This window comes from Mustela putorius, unplaced genomic scaffold (assembly GCF_011764305.1).
Source record: "Mustela putorius furo isolate JIRA1106 unplaced genomic scaffold, ASM1176430v1.1 tig00003909_pilon_pilon_pilon, whole genome shotgun sequence".
Classification (NCBI taxonomy): domain Eukaryota; kingdom Metazoa; phylum Chordata; class Mammalia; order Carnivora; family Mustelidae; genus Mustela; species Mustela putorius.
The window spans coordinates 30,006,971-30,029,818 of record NW_025422057.1 but is presented as its reverse complement, the minus strand read 5'-3'; the positions used below and the strand labels follow the sequence as shown (position 1 = coordinate 30,029,818).

General features: G+C 54.9%; 1 protein-coding gene across 1 annotated transcript in view; it reads right to left on the bottom strand.

The window, feature by feature from the left end:
- LOC101690236 (cartilage acidic protein 1) overlaps positions 1–22,848 on the bottom strand; it is a 53,468-nt gene that overhangs the window by 13,784 nt on the left and 16,836 nt on the right. Inside the window, exons 4-8 of the mRNA XM_045069005.1 lie at positions 19,970–20,126; positions 10,704–10,838; positions 7,287–7,432; positions 4,334–4,470; positions 606–688 (exon numbers count right to left, since the gene is read on the bottom strand). Coding sequence (XP_044924940.1) covers positions 606–688; positions 4,334–4,470; positions 7,287–7,432; positions 10,704–10,838; positions 19,970–20,126 — 658 coding nt within the window. The remainder of the gene's footprint in view (positions 1–605; positions 689–4,333; positions 4,471–7,286; positions 7,433–10,703; positions 10,839–19,969; positions 20,127–22,848) is intronic.

Genomic DNA, 22,848 nt, shown 5'->3' with positions numbered 1-22,848 from the left:
CAGCCGGCTTGTGACAGGAGATCACGAAAGGGGCTCCCTTTCCTTTCCCTGAACTTCGCATGGAGACAGTGGGTGCCAACTGCTCAGACCATAAGGACTTCTTCCTCATCTATCACACACGCCTTTTACTTTTGTAACTGTTGTCCATATGTCATGTCTGCACATTCATGGGCTCCTGTGGGTCCTCACTACCACACACAGAGGTAAGGAGGGCAGATGGCATTATCCTTTCCATGCATGTGCAGGGTAGGACCCAGAAGGTGAAGCACCTCTTCCAAGACCACAAGTGAGGCAGTGCCAGGACCGAGGCTTGGGACTCCCGTTCCAGTGCTCTTTCTCTGACACCAGGCTGAATACCAAGAGGGGAAGGGTCAGATTGCAGGACCGTAGCCTCTCCTTTCTATCCCTGCCTGGTGTCAGAGAACCTACTGCCCATGGATTTCCAGAGCCCCACACGGATCGTTGGCTCCCCTGTTTCCAGCCCGGGGCTCCCAGGGACTCACCCAACCCTCGGGAGCTGGCAGCCCTAGTCCTCTTGCCCTCATCCTGTGCCGGGGCAGGGCAGAGACAGAGGAGGGGAGGCTGGAGCCCCCAGGTGCCCTCACCTGTGCCCCGACCCTCAGGCTCTAAGGCATCACCGGGATTGAGCTCCTCGATGAGGGGGTCACCGTGTTCCCTGCGAATGACCCTGCAGGAGAGGAGACAGGTTGTTCCTGGATGACTAATGTGCCAGCATGGCATTCGCGGGCCCCCTGAACTCAGAGGTCCACTTGCTCCCGTCTCTGTCCCCTGAGCAGCGCCGGGCCCCACGTGGGCGCCTACTGAGCCACCATCTGCTCACAGAGCCTGTCTACACCCTGCCTGTTCCCTTCCTGGGTTTTAATTTACGTTGGTAAATATTGATTTTTCTTTCTCTAATGGATGAGTTATAGACAGCCTGGGGAAGGGCAGTTGATAGATGGAGAAGGGGCAGGGACGCAGCTACCTTCAACTGACCTTCTCCTTCCTTCAAGTGGCCCTGGGCTTCTGAGTTCTGGGTGTAACTAGGATTGAAACCACTCAGATGCCACCTCCTTCAAGCCCTCCCTGACAGTCATGCGGGAAGCAGGGCCTTCCTGTTCAGCCTTTGTCACTTCCTGCCTTGTGGTAAAGCTCTGAGCGAGTGCCTCTTCTCTCTCCAGTTGGATGGGAGCTCTTCACAGGCTGGGACCACGTGTTACTGGTTCTCGCATTTTCCCGGGCACCTGGCACAGCGTGTGGCCCCCCAGGGAAGCTCTGCGCGCGTGTCTGCAGGAGGCGAGGATGAAGTCCAGCGGCAAAGAGGGCGGAAACGGGTCCCTTTGGGCTGCAGGGGCTCTATTTTAAGCTCTGAATCACGGCAATACTTGCTTCAGAAAAGCCCACTGTGAGCGTCTTGCTCTGTCTCCGCACTGAGCTCAATGCTGATGATGGCGATGAGCTTCCCCCAATTTTTCTCACTTGTTAGATTCTTATAGCCTTGGCTGCTCTGGCCTGGATGTGTGGAGCAATACTGGGGGAGCCAGGGGGCTAGGAGGGATCTGATCTCTACCCCCGTGACACTGCTGATGGCTCTTGTCTGCTCAAGTCACAGAGTCACCAGCGGGCTGGGCTGTGGCCAGTGACTTCGGGTGGGGGGGGCAGGGGTCCCCTGAGCTGGAGCCTGTGGTGGCCGGAGGGCTGGGTGCAGGGGGTTTGCTGTGGTGAGCAGCAGCCCTGGGAGAGCCATCTGTAGGCCCCAGGCATCTGTGCTGAGCTCACCCACGGGTGTGGACCGGGTGGAGGGCCACGTGCCTGGGTGCACTCCGGCATGTGAGCTACATGTGCCTTGGCCTGCCAACAACCACAGTCCCTTTGACCTCCTGTGAACCGCAGGCTCTGCCACAGTTGGGTTCAGGTTTAAGTGACAGTGCAGTTAAGGGTTCCTAAGGACAAAGCCCAGCAGTTCCACTGCATCGACGTATTTGCCCATCAAATTCTTCGGCAGTGACTTTTGTGTGCTGTCTAGCGTGTGGGGGGCTGCAGCTGTGGTGTGCGTCAGGTAGGACGGAGCTCAGGGTCCATGACCGCAGGGAGTCTCAGACAGAGCTCCGAACGCCAACAGGGAGAGAGGCTGAGGGGATGGAGAGCTGGGCAAGCCCACTCGGGCTTCAGGCTTCCTGGAGGAAGGGCCGACTAAGCTGAGAACGGAAGATGAGTGTGGTCACTCAGAGGAAGACGGAGGAGCAAGGGGCGGAGGGGGCGGCCTGCCTGAGGGTCCGGGCCGGGGACAGCCCGGAACTGAACAGAGGGAGAGTGTCGGAAGCTCGGCTGTAAAAGGAGAAATGGAGTGTGACCAGGTGGGGGACAAAGCGGGGTGTGGGATGAGTCCAAGAGAAGGCAGTGGGGGGCTTCCAAAGGTTTCAAGTGGAAAAGGGGTATGGCCAGATTTGCATTTTCAAGCACTTTGCTGAAGGCTCCTGTAGGAATCCCTTTCAGAGCCAGAGACAGGAGCTGGGGAGTGGCATAGGGGTGAAGAGATGAGAACAGAGCAGAGGCAGGTGTCAATGTCAGCAGTGTGACCGTCATATCCCGGCTGGCCTGGGAGAGTCCGTGTTGGCCCGCCGGCCTGCCGTTATCAACAGGACCCCTTATGCTCACTAAGCATCTGGTTTGGGTGATGAAATCCTTGGTTACCTCACTCCTCATTGCAAGATTGCAGGCTCAAGCACACGGAGGCTTTGAGTCCCCAGCATCTCCCACGAGGAGCCTGCTGTGTTCCATTCAGCGACAGAGACAGGTGGGGCCAAACCTGCAGGGTGGCCGTTGGAGCGGCAGCCCAGACTATAGCCCCTCACACTCTGGGCCGTGAGCTCAGGACCCATCTGGCTCTGGGACTTGGAGCATAGTCATGTGCCTGGGAAGTGGCTCACGCTGTGGCTGTGGGAAGGCCAAGACACTAACCCATGGGACCACTATGGGGTGACCCTGTCCTCGTCCATGGCAGTCCCGGGCCAGCCTGCCCTCGGGGTGGCCAGAGGTGTGTGAGAGCCAGGTGGGCAGGCGGATGGGGGAGGGGCCTGGGTCCTCAGGCCACAGTGAGGAGATCACTAGACTCCCTTGTGCTCAGCGGCCCTGGCAAGTGACACTTTATTAGCCAGAGAAGGAAAGTAGTATCTCTGTTAACGAGCAATTGATCTTCTGCAATTAATCTGAAGTTGTGAATAAGCTTTTTCCAAGTCGCCTAATTAGTAAACCTGGTGCCTTTGGGGGGTGATTACTTCCAGTCAGGATTGATGCTTTGTTAATAATCATATTTTAAAACATGCTTAGTCACAGCTCTTGCCTTTTATTAATAGTTGGGCCCCCTCCTGGGGTAGAGGATGGGGGCCCCGTGGAGCTGAGCCAGGTGACCGGGCCCATTTCCTGAATCCAAGGCCCCTTGCTTCCCTGCCTCCTCTCCCCACAGGCTCCTGAGCCCCAGTAGCACGTTTTAGACCAGGAACAGGGTTGTCTCCAACCACATGGGGCCTGAGGTTCCCCAACAGCAGTTCTCAAGCTTTGGTGTCATTAAGAGTCACCTGATGCCCAGTGCACTTGTTAAAAATAGAGGTTTCTGGGCCTTACCCTGAAGATTCTGATTCAGGAGATCTGGATGGATCCCGGAATGTACTTTAAATAAGCACTTTGGGTGATTCTGATGCAATGGTCTCTGGGCCCCTCTTAGAGAAGTATTGCCTTCGAACTTCCAACCTTTTTTCCCCAGATGCAGGTGCTTGCAGATTCCTTCCATCTGTCAGTCCCTTTTCCTGGTCTACCATTGATCGTCTCATCCAGCATTTCCCAAGAGATTTTTGCGGAGTACCAGTCCCAAGAATAAAATCTTTGAAAGAGGTGTCCTGTGGTCAAATCTGTTTGGAATATTCCATCTCCCTTTCAGAAATTAAAAACACTCATGCTTGTGTTACAGGCTCTGAGAAGTCCCGCAGCCAGTAAATCTGCCTGTCTTTGCTAACCCCAGGCACACCCAAACAAACTTGACTCTGTAACTCCTTTTTGTGGTGATGTGGATTTCTCTCCCGTAGAGGTTGGGTTCTGGGCACACATTGGGCCATGTCCCTCTGCCTGTTTCCCCCTCAACAGCAGGAGGCCAGTTTCCTGCCCCAGTTCTGCCCTTCATTCCACAGCCTCTTGCTCAGTCCCTCCTTCCCTCCTCTCTGTTCCTTCATCAGGGACCATCGGGAACAGCCCTGGGAACTCCCCTCTGAGTCCTACACCTTGCTCCTGACTCCCAGCCCGCGAGAGCGAGAAGTCACTGCCAGGCTGCAGTGCCTACCGGAAGAGACGGTTGGCTGAGGAGCTGCGGTGGGCGAAGTTGTTGAAGAAGATCTCCAGTTCCTGATCATTGTCAAAGTCAGCGGCGATGACGGTACGGACCGGGGATGGCATGGAAAATTTGGGCGAGGCGATGTCCTGACGGGGGAGAGGGTGCAGGTCAGCAGACAGAGGTGTGTGTGCGTGCAATCCAAGAGAAGAGACAGCCCACCTAACACCTCACCTCCCCTGGAAGGGACCTGTGGTGGCAGCACCCAGGACCACAAAGACCCTGGGCTGCTTATAGGACAAGGAGGTGAGAGGAACAGTCCCAGTTCCCACCAGCAGAGCACCTGGCTGTTCCTGGTCAGGGTCACACGCAGCCCTCCCATCGAGGTGAGGCAGATATCAGCATTCCCATTTTACAGGCAAGGTGAGGGTGTCCTGGGGGAGGGAGGGGAATCACCCATGGTCATGGCTAAGGATGGGGCGGTAGCCGGGGCTTCTGACTCAAGATGCTACGTCCATTCCTCCTCTGCAGGAGAGTCAGAAGCGGGGGTTGGGGGGTGGGCGATGCTGGAAAGTGCTCTGCACTTGAACCCAGGCTTCTCTCCCGACTGGCCATGTGACCTTAGGCAAGTCATTAGCCTCTCAGGTCTCACTCTCTCCGTCAGTAACATGGGGCTAGGAATAGTGTGGCTCAGGCCGTGAGCACTGCGTGTAAAATGCCTGGGAAGCACTGGGCATGAACCAGATCCTTGGCACCGGTCCTGGCCTTGCTCGTGCCATCAGTCCCATGGAAGGCAGGAGAGGGGGCTTCTAGCTGTGTTTTTGCTGTTATCTTAAGTTTTTTTTCCTGGAAGTCTTTTGATATTTTTGAGACCCTTGCTCTGGGGGTTTGTAGTATTAGATACACTTGCCTGGGGTTCATGGGGAGACCCCAGGCCCAGGAGAGCCCAGCTTGGACCTCGAAGTGCTGACACAGCCTTGGAGGACCCGGCAAAGGGTCCCAGGGGTGGGACTTTCTTTTGAAAAAGAAGAAGAGGCATAGAGAGCAACCTTCTGATTATAAGAATATTCATCACAGAATCTTAAAGATTCTAGCAGCCTGTCCGGCTCTCAGGGCCCACCTGGAAAGGGTTGGGAAGGGACAGTTCATGTTTCCGGGAGTGCCCCTCATGCCCCCTGGCCTGGCCCTGCTCCTTGGCCTCTCACGGCAGGTCCCCCCTCCAACCAATGCAGGAAGGAGCCAGCCTGGGACAGCTGGCGAGCTGCCTGTTCTGGGGAGCCCAGGAGGGAGGTTGTCCCCATCAGCATGGTAATGAGGCTGATTAAGAGCCTGGCCACTTGGCCAGGGTGGGCTGAGCAGGGCCTTAAGAGCTGGAGAGAAAGGGACCTCAGGATCTCTAAGTCATTATTATTCTATTGATCCTATAAAAATGGAAACCTACATAGCTCCCTCGGGGTTCCCCCTGGACGCCCGGGCTTCTGAGATAACGTATGTAAAGCGCTTAGCACAGTTCCTGGCACATGGAAGACACCGGATACATGGGGCGTCGATTATCATTGTTATTGCTCCTGTGAGCTCTGGGGAGGGGCCACCAGGAGGCCGGGCCGTGTTCCTCAACCACAGCACACTGATGTTTGGGCCTGCATCATTTCCTGACTGGGGGGCTGTCCTGTGCGTTACAGAACATTTGGCAGTACCCCTGGCCTCCACCCAGGGGATGCCAGTCACACCCCTCTCCCATTTGTGACAACCATAAAGTGTCACAGACACTGTCCCCAGACATGTCAAATGTCCAGGGGAGAAAATGACCCCTGGTGGAGAACCTGAGTTAAGACAAAAAGCTGGGGGTAGGGATGCGCCTGGGTGGCTCAGTCAGTTGAGCGTCTGACTCTTGGTTTTCGCTCAGGTCATGATCTCGCGGATCATAGGATTGAGCCCCACATGGAGCTCTGCATCTGGTTCTGCGCTCAGTGGGGAGTCTGCTTGAGGATTCTGTCCCTCTGCCTTCCCCCGGCTTGGGCGTGTGTATGCCCTCTCTCTCTGTCTCTAAAATAAATAAATCTTAAAAAATAACAAAAAGCTAAATAAGGATGAAAATCATCCTGGATCCCGGGATCAACTGCTTGCGTTCAGGGCAGGCCTCCTTCTCACCCAGAGAGCCCGGGTCTCAAGGGAGTGAGCCGCTGGGCCCGAGCGTCCTCAGGTGGCTGCTACAAGGGAGGAAGCTTGCGGCGGTGACCCAGACAGAAGGGTCCCAGAGACTCCCCTGGGACCATGAAGCATCCGGAAAATTCTCATTCCCCAGGGGACTTTGGCAAGACCTAGGTACCTCCAGAACCATCCAGACTCACTGAGATCAGTTTCAACCATCCTATGAGAGCTCCAGGAGAAAGCTCCAAACTCCAGCGCACCAGGCGGTGGCACCCAACAGTCCCTTTGAAGAATTCTTGGCATCGCAGTCTATTGACAGCTCAGGGAGGGGACACAGAGAGGGACTGGAGGGGCCCACCACCTGTCATTTGTCCTTAGGGGCCATGGGAGCTCCGGACAGTCTCCGTCTGTCCCTCTCTTGCCCACTGCACCCTTAGCCAGAACTTAAACTTGAAAAAATCAGGTTTTCCAGGAGCCACCTGGAAAACTACTGCCAATCCAGGAACGAAGCCGAGAGCCTGCATTGCCCTGTTCCTGCCCACTGCGGGATGTTGCTCTCCCTCCTCTGCGAGTGGCTCTCCCTGCCCCGGGCACTAGAGATGGTACTGAAGCCCAGGCTGGACTCCATCGTCTTCCCCTAGATGTTGCCTTCACTGTGGCTGTCCTGCCTCCAGGCCCTGCAGAGCCACAGGCCCCTTCTCAGCCTGGTGGGAGGCACAGGCAAGGTGGCAGCCCTAGGACATCCAGAGCCGCACGCAGTGCTGTGGGGATGGGCGGGAGGGGGCCGGGGAGGGACAGCGAGGTCCCTTCTTACCCGAAAGCGGACCTTCCCATGGGCACTCATCTGCAGGTAGAGCCGGTGGGGGCCATTCCAGTTGCCGTAGACGATATCCACTTTGCCATCGCCGTTGAAGTCGGCCAGGGCGACACCTCGCCCGTGCTGGTGGGGGTCGTCCACACCTGGGGAGGAACGACAGGGACCCTCAAGGCTGCACCCCCTGCAGGCCCTAAAAACGCTCGCCTTGCTTGAGCTCCTTGGAGAGGCACAGGGAGGGTGACCCTTGCACCGACCCTGCCCAGGGCGCAGATGGGGAGCCCCAGCGCCAGCTCAGAATTTCTCCCTGGGGGCAGGAGGTGGGACAGCCGTGTGGTTGCAAAGGGAACCAGACTTGCCTTCAGCGGCATCTGCCCAGCGAGCACACAATTTTCACTCAGTTTTGGGGTAGCATGGGTGGGAGAAGGGGACATGCAAAGTCTGGAGGACCAAAGTCCCCTCCAGCCACTCCAACGCTGCCACTGGGGTATAGTAAGTTGGTCATCACCTGTTGGTTTAAATCTCTCAGTAGCTCCCCAGTCTTGTTGGGTCAAGTTCAAGTGCCTGGGAAGCACAAGGCCCCCACCCACCCCATCTGGTCTTGATCTGGTACCCCTCCCTTCGCCCCTTACTCATAAACTCTGGCGACCTGTGCTTTTGTCATTCCTTAAATGAGCCCTGCCCTTTCTGGTTTCTGGGCCTTTGCTCAAGTGCGTTGCTGCTCCTGGAATGCTCTTTGCCTGGCTATTGGTTACCTGGTTCTTGTTTTTCTTCTGTTCTCAGCTACTTTGTCACCTCCTCAGGGAAGCCTTCCCTGACCACTCCCATGAAAACAGCTCCTCCCAGCTACTTTGGTATTTGTCCTGACAACCTCTCATTCTTTCCCTCCACTGTGCTGATCACATTGACCATCGGGTTCCTTTGTGGTTTATCTGCTTAGTGTCCAGTTTCCCCACGAGACCTTAAACTCCATGAGGTCAGGGGCTGTCTTCTTGTTCACCTGTATTCACGCAGCATCTGACCAGTAGTTTTCAGTAAATACTTGCTGAATGAATAAAGAAACATAAATAATTTGACAGAAGGCTTCTGGGGATGTTGGTGACAGCAGAGGAAATGCCACATCATAACAAAGAAACCCACAGCGTGCCTTGGGAGCTCGGGGAAGAGAAGCCTGTGTGTCCAGTGTCGCTGGCTTCTGCTGTCCCTGCATCTGCCAGTGTCCACTGAGCTGACCCTGGTGGAGGACAGGGGCTGGCTTTGCCCAGAGGGAAGGTCTGACCTCCCGGCTGCCCGAGGAAGATATGTTCCATCAGGCCAAGCGTGGAGCTGAGAGGTGCTGGGTGCTGGTTCTCAATACCCAGGCTGACTCTCTCAGCGGACAAACTGCCATTCGTCATTGGGCCCTCAGAGATGGGGCGGGCGACAGGACAAGATAATGGAGGGGAGAATCACAGAATCCAGGGTCCAGGGAGCTCTTGCCAGCGGCAGCCACAGAACTCCCGGGGATGGGAGCCAGCGGAAGGTGCGAATGAGGCCCCCTGAGCACTTTGGATGCTGAGTACCCTCTTGGGGGAGGGAAGGCTCTGGACAATGAGTGGGAGGTGTGGGGAGAAGAGGCAGTGTGCCCTAGGCTTGAGGAAGAGGCTTTTCCAAGGAAGGGGGGCAGCCTCTAATGCCTAGGATTAACACCCCATTAATTCTCTACAAAACTCCCCAGCCCAAATGTCGGTGGCCTTCTGTGTTGGCCCATTTCTCTCCTATCTACGAGGCACCTTGACAAGGAGCTGGTTCCCTTTCACGGGAATAATCAGTGCCAGGCCGCATTTCACAGCAGCATCTGTTTGGGTGATGAATGCCCTCTTGACATGTCTTGTTAAACCCCTGCAATCATTCTGACTTTCAATTACGGGCCTAGCACCTTTCCTCTCTCCTCCCGCCAGATACCTTCTCCCACTCCAACTTGCTCGCTCACCTCTGCTCCCATCTCTTTAACACCTTATCAAACCCTCTAGGTTTTCTCCACCACCACCTCCCCTTCATTTTATGATTTTTCAGCAATGAGAAAATTTGCTGCCAGAGTATATAGCCCTGTAGAGTGTGTGTGTGTGTGTGTGTGTGAGTGTGAGTGTGCATGCCAGGTGGGAGGCCAGGTCAGGGGAGCTGCCTCCAGCTCTAGCTCTGCCCAGGAAGGAGGAAAGGGAAAGGCACGAGGCGAGTGGACAGGCTCCAAGCGGAGGGGTGGTGCTGGAAGTGGGCACTCCCAAGCCGAGAGCTGGGGGATTACGATCTTGTAAGTCAGGGAGGATGGATTGGCAGACGCTCAGGGATTTGAGGCTTGCTGTCGGCTCTAGCTGGAGCTTGTAGGACCTTTGATCTATGTGTCTAATCCCCGCTTACCTCTTCTTCTGGAGAGTAGCGCTCGCCTCTGTGCTGCCCTGTGAGGGGGGAAATCAACCCTTTCATGGGCAAGGTGGGGAGGAAGTGGGTGGAGAGAAGTGGTCGAAGGGCAGGCTGATTAACACCCACAAACTTTCATTAAGGGTCCCTTCCACCATTCAGCAAGATTGACTTGGTGACCGTGGTGTGTCAAGAATGAACAGTACAGCGCCCCGTCCTTGTAGACCTAGTTTATTCTAGCGACGTAGAAGCCTGATCAAGATGTGCGTGGAAGGGCAGTGTGAATGCAGATGAGGAAGTGTGAATCTCTGCCAGGCGGCCCAGGGGGAGGCAGGAAGGGCTTCATAGAGCTGAGTGCTGAATGATAAACAGAATTTCTGCAGAAGGAGAAAAGGAAGAAGGCGCATTCTAGCAGACAGAATGGCAGGTGCAAAGGTCCTGAGGCAGATGAGGGATGAACACAAAAGGAGGAAGGGGAGCAGAGCTGGGAGCCTAAAGTACTATTTTGTGTGGGTTTTAGTCCCCTTACTTAGCTATTTGTTTATTCATCTGGTTTCCCCTCTAGAACGTCCGTGCCTGTGTGCGTTATGTGTGGCAGGTAGGGTAGGATGGTATAACCTTCCTGGGATCAGCATCCCCAGCTCTAAGTACCACCTGGCACTTAGCTGGTGCTCCATAAATGGTTATTGGATTGAATTTAGTGATTAAGGTGAATGTGGGGAGGGGAACTGGAAAGAGGTGGCTTGGAGGGGAAATTAATGCTGAAGACTCAAGCAGGACTCAGAGGAACACGGGATAAATCTAGTTGCTGGAAAATGGATAATGGTCAGGAGTTCCAGGCTCCCCCTCTCCCCAGCAGCAGCACACATCCCCTGTGGCCGGAGCCTTGGGGGATACAGAATGGAAGGTGACAAACAATGTTTCCGTGCACAGCGGGCATGCTTCCTGGTCCTGGTCTCCCTGAGGCCAGCGTCCAAGGGTCTGGGGCAGTGAGGGACCCAGCGCGGGGGCCACACTCACCGGCACTGGCAGCAGCATCCACGAAGGTGCCATCACCCTGGTTGTGGAAGAGGAAGTTGGGCCCATTCTCGTTGTCACAGAAGATGTCTGAGGCACTGCTGCTGAGGATAGGACCCACACTGACACCGCGGCCCCCTAAGAGAGGACAGCAACCCACAGTGAGTGGCAGAAGCAGAGCCTCAGGCCGGTGAGGAGGACGGGTGGGCCTCAGAGGCCTTTGAGAAGCCGCTGTGGCGAGGCCTCTGAAGAGCTTTGAGGACAGGGGAATGCTTCTCTGAGCCCAGATCTGGGCTCGCAGTCCTGTCAACGTGTGTAGAAGATGACTCAAGGAAGGATAAGGCAAGCGAGGGGCAAGACGGTGTCACTTTGTGCCCAAGTCATGACCCCATGGCCTACGGAACACAGAGGCCATCCTACAGATCCCTCCCTTCCCTTCGGAAGCTGACTCACAACGATCCCCCAGGCCAGATCTACCCACCACATTTTTTTAAAAAAAGATTTTATTTATTAATTTGACAGACAGAGATCACAAGTAGGCAGAGAGGCAGGCAGAGAGAGGGAGGAAGGGAAGCAGGCTCCCTCCTGAGCAGAGAGCCCCACACGGGGCTCCATCCCAGGACCCCGGGATCATGACCCGAGCCGAAGGCAGCGGCTCAACCCACTGAGCCACCCAGGTGCCCCTACACACCACATTTTGATCAAGTCACAGATTTTCCTGACAACCCCCACCCCCACCTCGAGTCATCTGTATGCCAGTCAAGACACCAGGTGTGCTCCTGGCCCAAGAACACAGGGGACTAGGTTCTGGCTAAGGCTGCAGGACATTTTCTTGACTTTGCTTGGTATAGTAAGCAACTGGGAACAACCAGTAAGTCCACCAACAACGATGGGCTGAATAGACTGGGCTGCATCCATAGGATGGACCGTTCTGCCGCCGCTGAAAAGACTGTGCAGATCCATATGTGTTGGCTTGGAGGAGGGCCCATGACATACTGTTCAGTGAAAAAGCAATTCACCAAGTAATGGTATTGTGTCATCTTAGTTTTATTAAAAAGAAAAAGAAAAAGAAAACACATGATATTTCTGGATGTGTTCATGCAAGCTTGTCCTTGAGCTTGGGGGAAGTGGGAAAGGCCACGCCTTGCGTTGTTAACCCCAGGCTGCCAGATGGGGTGGGAGTCAGGGAGGGAAGGAGAGACAGGAGTTCGCCTTTTTTGGGAATGTCTTTGTGTTGTTTGGCTTGTTGTAACAAAATCGCTTCTGCAGTTGGAAAGGGAAAAATCCAATAATTGCATACTTTTTAAAAAAGGAAGAAGTCAATCCAGCTCTACATTAGGGTTTAATGTCTCCAAGATCAAATTTGAGCTACCTGTGTCAACAAGTTCAATATGAAGACGTCTGGGTTTTGAATCAAGCCCCGGAAGCCACAGCCCCGGTCCCTGGGAATACTGGGCAGAAGACAGTCTGACCAGGACAGGACATGGATTCTAGTCCCAGCACGGCTGTTTATAAGCTGTGTGACCTTGGGCAATTTATGGTATCCTTTGAGCCTCAGTTTCCTCAACTGTAAAACAGGAGTAGCATGACCTGCTTTTTCTATTTTAGGATCTTTACGAGGATCACGTGAGGTGAGACACATGAAAGGGGTTTGTGAATCCTACCATCCTGTTACTCAGAGTGAGGTCCTTGGGCCCACCATGGGGAGGGGGGGCAAGCTTGTTAGGCAGAATCCCAGTCCCTCCCTAGCCCCCTGCCAGTCAGTACCTCTCTTCTAGCAGAGGTGGCTATGTGCCCAGTAAAGTTTGAAAGGTGTGGCTCTAACAGGCTGTTCAGTACAATAAGAATAGTTACCAGAAAACTCAGAAGAACTGTTGTTATTTGTTAAATAAGCGGGAGCTCAGGCGGACTTGAGTGATGTTGGGCGCCCCACCCCCCCACCACCACCAACTGCCTGTCTGGCTCTGGCTGGGGAAGAGGTTTCCATAAAGTGTGCTAAAGTGGGATGGAGGTTCACTTGGTTCCCGGACTCCTCCTGCCTTCTGGGAAAGGTCCCTGGAGGAAATCGGGGGGCTTTTCTCACCTGTGCAATGAAGCCTGCCCCCCAGGTCGGGTGTAAGGGGCCAGGAGGAGGGGATGGGTCCAACGTCAATGCCATTCCCCTTGCTCTCGTGGTTGAGCTCCAGAGAAACACAGGTAATCTACTTAGCTCTCCAGGAGAGCCCAAGCCTCCTGAAAATGGAGTCACTCAATCCACAGTAATCCTGGGTAGCATCACCTAAGACGGGGCGTGCAGTTTTCATTCGGAGAGCCACAGTGTGGGGCGGGGAGGCTTCTGGATGCCTTTCCTAAGGCCAGCAGGGAGGGCTGCTGGGCTGTAACCTGGGCGCCACGTAGGCCCATTCAGAGAGGAGCCCTGGAGTGGCTGCTGACAGCTGTTCCCTGCCTCCATCCTGCCAGATTCCAAACCAGGGACAGGCTTCGGGCTTTGGTGAGGAACCCCGGGCCTTGCCTGGGCCCCTGGAAATTCCAGGTGGGGCTGTGGGACTTGCCACCGTGCAACTCCATCCTTCCTCCCCACTCTGGTGTCCTCCAATTTCCTCTCTGCTTCTGGCTCTCAAGCTGTGACACATTCTCTTCATTTTCTACAAAGCCTTGCCTGGGCCCCTGGAAATTCCAGGTGGGGCTGTGGGACTTGCCACCGTGCAACTCCATCCTTCCTCCCCACTCTGGTGTCCTCCAATTTCCTCTCTGCTTCTGGCTCTCAAGCTGTGACACATTCTCTTCATTTTCTACAAAGCAGGTTATTTCCCTCTTGGACAAATTTCTAAATCTTTCTAATTAACTAATTGGGTTGGGTTGGAGCCTTGTACCATTTGTAACCTGTAATTATTAGAAAATTGCCATGGTAACCACACTACTAATTAGTGACAATTTATTGCCATGGCAACCGGACCATAACAGAGACGTTACCCATGACTCCCTCTTGGCAAGTTCACCGCCCAGTTGGGGAGCAGGTGATCGACAGTCAGGGAGCCAGCCCCTTGGGCAGCGGCCCCAGCAGCCTCAGGATGGAGAGCCCAGTTCGGGGCTGAGGCAGGGGCTGCCGGGCGTCTGTGCTCCTTGCTGCGCTGCAGAGGTGCGTTCCCAGGTGGAGCACGTAAATCTTCTCCAAACCAGTAACATCCATCCACCCTGCAGCGTCCATGACAGAGGTTCCCGATTCCGTCTCTTCTCCCTGAAGTTCTCCCCTCCCCCAACTCTCTCTCTCTCCCGAAGTTGAGCCCACGCCTTCTGGGGTCACCCAAGGGGCAGAGGATGATGTCCCAGTAGGGAGTGAGATTCTACTTTACATCAATTCGTTCTTCTGTATCTGCGGTGGCCCATGTTCTTGGGGACAAGCAGCTCCCCAGCTAGGGCTGGAGGGGCAGCCCCGGTGATGGGAAAGAAGACCGGATCAGAAAGTGTGCATGTGACCTTGGGCACATCAGCGGACCTTTCTGGGCCTCTGTTTTCTCAGTGCTAATGGGAGGCTGATTGTAACAACAGCTTCTTCTCATAAACTGTCATAAATATTAAGTGAGCTGGTTTTCGGAAGGCACTTTGGAAAATGTCAGGTGCCACATAGTCATTAGTTGGGACGATTTCCCACCTGCTAGGGGAATAAAATCTTATTTCCCCAGCACTTGCAGACTTCTAAGGCCTCCTTTTTCTGCTATTGGGTGCAAACGCAGCCTCCTGCCCAGCCCCGCCTGAAGGCTTCTCACTCTGCCCCTGAAGCTGGTTGGGAGAGGTGGAGTGACTGGGGAAAAAGCCTTCCCCTGCCACATTCTGGAAGCCCCTCTGATTATCCGCCCAGTGATCCTGAGTCCCACGGGGTAACCTCATTAACCCTCAAAAACTGCACCGCTAAACCCCGAGCCCTCTGGTGAGGTGGACCCAAGTCCGATTTAGGTACAGGTGATCCATTTCTCAGATGGCATCTAGGCAGCCCTGGGGTGGTCGGCCGCCAAGTTGGATTGTATCTGAGAGCTGGAGTGGAATGGGAAAGCGAGGCCACATGAAATAAGGGTGGGGGGGGCACCTGGGTGGCTCAGTGGGTTAAAACCTCCTGGGATCAAGTCCCACATCAGGCTCTCTGCTCAGCAGGGAGCCTGCTTCCTCCTTTCTCTCTGCCTGCCTCTCTGTCTACCTGTGATCTCTGTCAAATAAATAAATAAAAATCTTTAAAAAAAAAAAAAGAAAGAAGGGTGGGGGGGCATCCTGCTGGGGGCTGGAGGACCCAGGCACGAGGAGGCAGGAGTATTTGCCATGCTAAGGAAGAGCCTCTAGATCCTTACTTGGCCTCTGCACCTGCTCTGGCTAAAGCAACTTGAGCTGTGTGCTCTCCAGGCCCTGGGATCCCTCCCCATGAACTGGGGAAGGGACTGAGAGCTCCAAGTTCCTTCCCACTCCTTCAGTGCCTTCTCCAGGCTGAAATTTGGGGCCTGCGTGGCTGGAGCCCACGCCAGTGGAGGGAGGCTTTGTGAGGCTCGTTGGCCCAAGAATCTGGACCCATGGGATTAATCTACTGAGACCTCAACAGAAATACGATTCTTGTGGATGCCAAGGCCTGCAGGCTGCCAAGAGCATCCAAGAATCTGTAGAAGAGTAGCAAAGATGCTGGAAAACACAGAGGTGGAGGAATGGGCAGTGTGTGTGCGTGTGCGTGCTCGTGTGCACGGGTGTGTGGGAGAAGGGGGAGTGAGGGTCAGGGCAGGATGGTAACAGGGTCTTTAATCCTAAATTCCCCCAAACATTCAAAGGTAGAATGATATGTGTCAGTGCTGGTGCTGCCACCCACGACCCCCTGTGAGCCGTCCCACGACCTGGTAGGGTTCCGAGTACACGGGGCGGAGGGTATTAGATGCGGACATTCCACTCCTCCCTCAATCCTGGCAGCCCCTCCCTGTAGGATGCCGCTGGGGCAGTGGACAGGAGAATGGGCAGGGCTCTGAAGAAGCCCAGCTCATATGGGCATCTGTTCTCCAGTCCCCTGTCCTAGGCACCATCCGCATCTTATCCCACTGACCCGTTTTCCAGGCGAGGAAACCAAGGCTCAAGGAGGGCAGCCAACGGGCTGCTGATCGCAGTCCAAACGCACATCTGAGTGACCCCAGAGCCTGGGCTGGCCCCAGAGGGTGCTCCCAAACCTTTCTACTCAAGCATCCTCCCGGCAGAAGAGGGAGCTGGACTCCTGGTAAGCCCCAGAGTGACCAGCCGCAGGCTTGACCTTTCTTTAAAATCTCTTATGTTAGCAGAAGAAACAGTGCACCATGATCGCATTTCTATTATAAGAGTATTTGTGTTTGTTTTGAAAGAAAAGTGATGTCCCTTCTTGTCAATCATCGAATGCATGGATACCACAATGTCCTGGGGCACTGGGTTCCCCTGGCAGGCCCAGGGCTGCAGTCCCCGAGGGAGCCCATCGAGGAGCCTGTCCCTCCAGTTCTGCCTGTCACATCCCACTGCAAGGCAGTTCCCGCCTGCCAGCCTGGGAGGCTCTGCGGCCCCCTCTGTCGCCTGTGGTCAGCTCTCTGGAGTCCACTGACGGGGAGCCGCCAGAGGCCTCAGCTGGGCTTTAGGCATCTCCTTCTCCTCCAGTAATGACTTCCTATAAATCAGATCTGCCCTCCGCTTTGTTCTACACTGCTCCCAGCCAACAGCAAAAATCCCCACCCCATATCCTAAAGCCACCTTCATTTTCTTTCCAAATTTCTTATAAGGATTCCTTAACTGCCGCCTTGCAGCCCAGACAGATGCTTCCTCAAGAGGTGAGGCCAAAATGCAGAGCTCCTGGGGAAGGGGTGGAGGCCGGGGCACTGGGGAGGCAGGGTGAAGATGGAGACCAACGGATTCCAGTGGAGGGGCATGAAGAACCCTGTGACTGTACCCAGGGCTGGAAGGTGGACAGGGGACCTCACGGAGGCCACCTCCAGGGAAGCGGTGGGTGGGCTTGCTCTGGGCTGCACCTTGTGTCTGGCATGACGCTCTCTGCATCTGCTGTCTTCCTGGGCACCTTGGATGAGGAGGGGGTTGCTGTCTGCTGCACTCCAAAGGTCCCGCCCCTGAGCCAGGCCTGTCCAATGCCTCCTTTCATTCTCGTGCCCCCACTGCAGGTGAGAAAACTGAGGCCCATGAGGTTAATAAATGGCCCGTCGCTGCCTGGACAGGACGGGAGGCTGAGGCAGGACCTGTGGCACCAGTGCCACCTGTGCCATCAGACCGCGGCACCAGGTCCTGTCCTCTCAGCAGCTCCGCGAGATGGTAGTTCAGACAGTGAGTTCAAGGTGCTTAAAGGGGCTGGGGGAGGTGCCCAAGGTCACTCAGGGCTGCAGAGGCCAGTGCAGAATCCTGGTCCTTACCTTCCCTCTACTTGGGTTCCATGCCGGGCCTTCTGCCACATGGGCGACCAATTCTCAGGATTCCTTGTACCCTTAAGGCTCTGAGGGGCCGCAGGCATCTGGGAAAGTCGGGGCTTGGGATTCTCCTTGAACTAGGAGCCACGGGGGAGTGGGCTTTCCTCCACTCAAGTCAGCACCAGCTCAACTCAGCACCCTCGGTCCGCCAGTGGCCCTCCTGTCCCCCGAGAGCTGGCACACTGGCCACTAGATGGCACTGTGACCTAGCAGAGCAGCAACTGCCAGCCAACTCGCTCCAGTCTGGAGAGATGGCCTCCCTTCCCCCGCGGGAGAGCAGACAGCACAGGGCAGGCAGCACCACTGGCCAGCCTGCCCACCGCTTGTCCGGGCCTCCCCCTACTGCCAGGCACAGTCTAGGCCAAGCAGTTGCTCGAGCCACAAAAACTGGGGGGTCAAAATCATGCCCTTGAGTGCCAATCCCTGGGGCTGTGTCCCGGGGATACAGCTCCTCCTGTATTGTGGGCTGGAGCTGGGAGGCTCCAGCTGGAGGTCACCAGAAAGGTTAGTGGATCGTGGCTGGTTAAGCTTTGGGGGTTGGGGCTCAGGACGCTAGTTTCTCTGCAAACCCTCTGTGTGACCTTGGGCAAGTCCCTTCTCCTCTCTGGACCTCGGTTGGCTCTTTTGTAAAACAAGAGACTCTCTGAGGTCTGTCCAGCAGCTGGGTGTTGTGTGGCTGGGCTCTGGGGGACCTGTGGCTCCCGGACTGCACATCTGGCTATGGCTGGCTTCCTCCTGGGTCTGCTCGTCACTGCCTGTGTCCCTCCCCTTCTCCAGGCCTCAGGGCCCGAGCCTGGAGCTGAGCACTGGCCGTGTGCCAGAGACTCAGCAATCAGGCCAGGCTCCAGTGGCGGCCCTTACATTTGGGGTCCGTCCCTGGGGCTCAGGGGGGTGCTTTGGGTTAGTTTTGCAGCCAGATGTCCATGTGTCATTAACGAAGTGACAACGGGGTCTGCAGGGTAGAGTTGAGGGGCTTGGTGGGCAAGGAAAGGGTGGGCTGGGGAAGGCGGGCAGACACAATAGTAACTTGGTGGGCCAAATAGGTTCTTCTCAGCCAAATGGCTTTTGGAAGTCTGCAGAGCCGCTCTAACGTGTCCTCTGGGCACACCAGCTGCCCCCGCCTGCCTGTGTGTTCCACAGAAACTGCTGCCCCTTCCTTGAGCTGCCCGGTCCTTTCAGTACAGCCTGGCTCAGCTGGCTGCTGCTCCCATCCCCAGCCGTCCTCCTCAGCTGTCTCCTCTTGGTCGCCTCCTGCCCCCTCCTCGGTTCCTGCCAGCCCCTCCGCCGATCCAGCCAGCACGAACAATGCCCCCTTCATGCTGCACCCCAGCCGCAACCTCCTGAATCCTTTTATTCCATGGAGAAGCCTCTCTCCCCAACCTCGCCTCCCTCCAGCTCATCATTTTCAAGTACTTCATCTCCCCAGCCCACTCTCCTTCTCCTGCAGACCAAGGCACTTAATTGCCAAGCCAGCCCAATGCACAGAACTGGGAACTATTCAGAAAAATTGACGGTACAAATCTAGGCTGAAGCTCCTGCATGTTTATTCCTTTTCCCAGGAAAGCATGGTTTATTACTGACACTCAGCCAGGAAGTCTGCACGTTCACGTGCGGAGCTTGTGCGTGCTGGCATGGGGCTGGAGCTGTGCAAACTATTTTACTGTCTAGCCGTTTGTTCCCACAAACTTCGTCAGACAGGTCAACATCAATCTCCCCGTCTCAGTGAAGTGGAAAGTTGGCTAGAGAAAGGCATTATAAGCTCAGGAGAGGCTGTGACAACCCTTTCTAGGTAGGGCTTTGAGAGTTGGCTACCCACCCAGGTGTATGGAGGCAGGGGGATGGCCCAAATGACCCCCCCCACCCCCCACCAACCAAGCAGCCTTCCAGGCCCAGGATTTGGATTGGGGTGGGCTGGCCCTTTGGAAGTCTGTTGGGGAAGCTGGGATGGAGAGATCAGGACGGTCAACCAGCAAGGGGATCTCTACATCCAAATGACAGGACCAGGACAAGGGAAGCCGAAGTTCACGTGAGACGTGGCTGTGCACAGCTCTGGCTTCCTGGTTTCTGGCACCCAGAGCAGGAACCGGATTGCTCTGCAATCAGCAGTCTATTGGCAGTTTATCAGAGTTTAGTCAGCAGCCGTGCTCGAATTAGAAAAACAGCCTTCCCTAGAAAGATCTCCCTGTCAGAGACTCTGACAATAGGTCCCCCATCCAGAGAGGTGTGTGTATGTGGGGAGGGGGACATGGCTTCAAGAAAAGGGGCCGGAGAGGTTTTGGAACAAGAACACAATTCTTTGAGCTCAGTTATCCGAGACGGGACCCAGCTGAAGCTTAGGGATTTAGCACTCAATTCCTGGCTGCTTATGTATAAGTAAATAATTTCATCTGCTGTTTGGCAATAAAGAATGCTTTAAACCTCGGCCTTTGTGATTTGTCAGTTTTCTCCTCCAGAACGTGTTCGCCCATCATTTGGGTTTCAGCGGGGGATGGGGCAAAATGTTCTGGGGATAGGATGTTACAGTGTTCTCATCCTATGTCTCACGGCCCCCACGGGGTCCCCCAAAGCCCACACCTGCCAGATAGCTCACCAACCCTTGGAGAGGCAGTGTTGGAGGAGCTGCCTGTTGGGGGTGGGTTGGGAAAAAAGCCTTCATCCTCCCCTCCCAGGGACACAAACCCCTCTTCTCCCATGGTCGCTGATGAACTAGACTCAGCCTTGCCGGGCCCAGCCCCCAGCCCCAGGCCTCCCGCCCTTCCAACTCACAGCACCCCGGCCTGCCACCCCGCCACCTGGTGTCACTCTGCCTACCTGTGTATTTGCTGACCCCGGCCTCAGCAGCCACATCTCTGAGCGCCAGAATGCCCTGGGAGAGGTCACTGGCCTCGGGGTCCATTTCAATGAGGGCGTCAGGGCCCACGTTACCGTAGGCATAATTGGCGATGTAGATAGAGTAGCGTCCAGAGCCCTGGGGAAGAAGGGAAGGACGGTAGGTGAGCAGGCCCATCTGGGCTCGTCGTGGTCTCTTTCCAAGAAAGGGGCTCTCCCTCTCCTCATGTAGGACCATGGGTCTTTTTTGGCTCAGCTTCCTCTCCCTGGGGTCTGGTGTGAAGGGCCTTGCGGGCCATGTGGGGCCCAACTCCAGAATCACTTTTCCCTGAGGCTGCAGACTGCACCCCCCCCACCCCCCCCGCCCTGCTCTGCCGATTCCTACAACAAAGCAGCCCGGCTTCTCCTTCTATCCTGTTCCAGAAGAACACATCCCTCCCTCTCCCCCACAACCACCTTTTTATAGACAATTTTCTAATGTGCCTCTCTCCAGCTGAGCTCTCTCCAGCTGCCAGCCAGGGTAGCTGCTCAATAAATATTTGCTGATTGATTGATCTACCAATTCCCATTATTCTCAGTCTCTCTCTCTCTCCCATTCAAGCTCACCCCAGCCAAGATGACAAGCAAATTCTAGAGTCATCTCCCTCCCCACCTCCCACCCTGGATTCCTTCATTCTGCTATTTCGATGGCCTAAGAGGCTTGGATATGCAGGGCCCCCCCCTTCCAGTTCCTCTGTTTGCCCACATTACCAGAAAGAAATAGTGTATTGCTTCTGCCTTTGTAATGCTGTCTCAAACATTTTTTGCCTTTGCATCCAGGAGAAGCCCTGGGCACCAGCTCCTCCTTGCTACCATCCTTGTCTGCTCTGGTCTGAAACCCCACTGACAAACGCTTCTTGTCTGCCTGTTATTAGAACCGTGTCATTTTTTCAATGGATGCCTCCTTTCTCCCCAGAGAGCCACCTGTTTTCTGCATCCGAACAGTTTTCCAGCTTTCCCCTCATCCTTCTCATCATTTTCCTCCAACCCATCAGATAGCAGATATTTCTTGAGCTCCAACTACCTGCAGCGCATTCAGCTCTAAATGTCCCCAAGACAACATCTTTGCTCTCCAGTTGCTTGTCACCTTGTTTAAACACAAGCTAGAAACGCGAAACAACGTGAGAGAAACAGCTGAGTTCCAGGCCACTCTCTTCTCTGCCCTTGGCCCGCGTGGCTGATTTCGATTTCTTTCCCAACTGAACTTCTTGTAAGCCGAACCCCCATCCCACCTAACTGATCACTGGCTTTATCCCTTCCGTGGGAATGTTTTCTTTGGGGGAGCTGACGAAGAGCTACTTGAGTCTGACTGACGGGTGGCTGAGGCCAACAAAGGGACTTACGGTCTCCTGAGGGGATGCGGACATGGCAACCGTAATACAAGAACATATAGGATTCAGAGAACATGTAAGTTAACAAACCCGGAAATAAAATTTTAAAAAAATGTGAACTAGACTGGAATTAAATTTTTTTTTTTTAAAGAGAGGGAGAGAGACTATGTACAGCCTTTGCTCGTGCACAGAAGAGGGCCTCCCAGAGGAAGGAGCACTGAATCAGCAGAGTTCAGAAAAGGTTTTCTAAGAGGTGTCTCAGCCAGGTGAAGTGTGCAGGAAAGAACCTTCCAGGCAGAAATGATACTCTAGAGAATGATGTATGTAGGGAAACCACAAGTGGTTCGTTCGGTGTTGCCAAAATAGAAAATGCAAGAAAGGGCGTTTCGGGGGCTGGAGAAGGAGGAGGCAAAGATATTCCCTAAAGATGCCGATGCCCCCTCTGCTTCAGTTATCTGAGGCTCCGTCCTGCTGCTGGGACACTGTGAGTTCCCAGGCTTGTCACTCAGCAGCACTGCTGTCATGGGGGAGCAGGTCAGAACTGCAGACTCTCAGTGGCCTGTCCCCTTTGTCAGGCCCGATGAAGCAGTATCTGAGTTTTCACACCACCCCCATGGGATCCCTGCACAAAACCGAAGTTCGAGATGCAGGGCTTCATGGCACAGCTTCATGACTAGGGGAGAACTCTGAGAGGCACCTGCCGGTGGCAGGAGCTCGGTGTATGTGCGTGGAATGATCAGATGAAGACTGAATGAAAGGGGCCGAAAGGGAAAGTGTGCCATCCTCGGGCCCACGCCTGACCCTACCAGCTGTTGGCAATCCCTGCCACAAATGGGCAATTAAGCCCAAATGAACTGAAAGGCACTTGGCTGGAAATTAGGATGTTTATAAAATTCTATTATACCTAGTTCCTTTCTTCACTCTATGGGGATTATAAAAGTTGACAAACATAGGTGCGTTACGATGGCAGGGGACTGCAGAAATTTGCCGTTGTGGCCTTGACTACAGTCACCTTGGGACAGTGAGGGGGCTGCAGAGATGAGCCCGGGGAGAGGCTCCCCAGGGCAGTGGGGTCCGCCTTCAGTCTACATCAGAATCACATGGAGCTCTTGTTCAACCATAGATGCTGGGTCTCATTCCCCAAGTTTCTGATTTGGGAGCTCTAGGGTGGGGCCCGAGAGTTTGCATCTTGAACAAGTTCCCAGGTGAAGCCGATGCTGTTGAGTCAGGAACCACACCTGGAGAGCCATGGTCTAGGGATATTAGCCTGGTCCCAGTCCAGGCTCTGCCCCTCTGTGGCTTTGTCCTTGGACAGTTTCCTCACCCACTTTGGCTGCGTCTCCTCGTGTGTTAAAGGGGATTCATACTCCCCCTGCTTCCTGGCAGGGTTGTTGAGAAGATGAAATGAGACAACACATGTGAAAGGTCTCCAAGAGATAAAAATGCTATATAAACATGAGGCATAATCATTATTGATCGGGGAACGCTTCT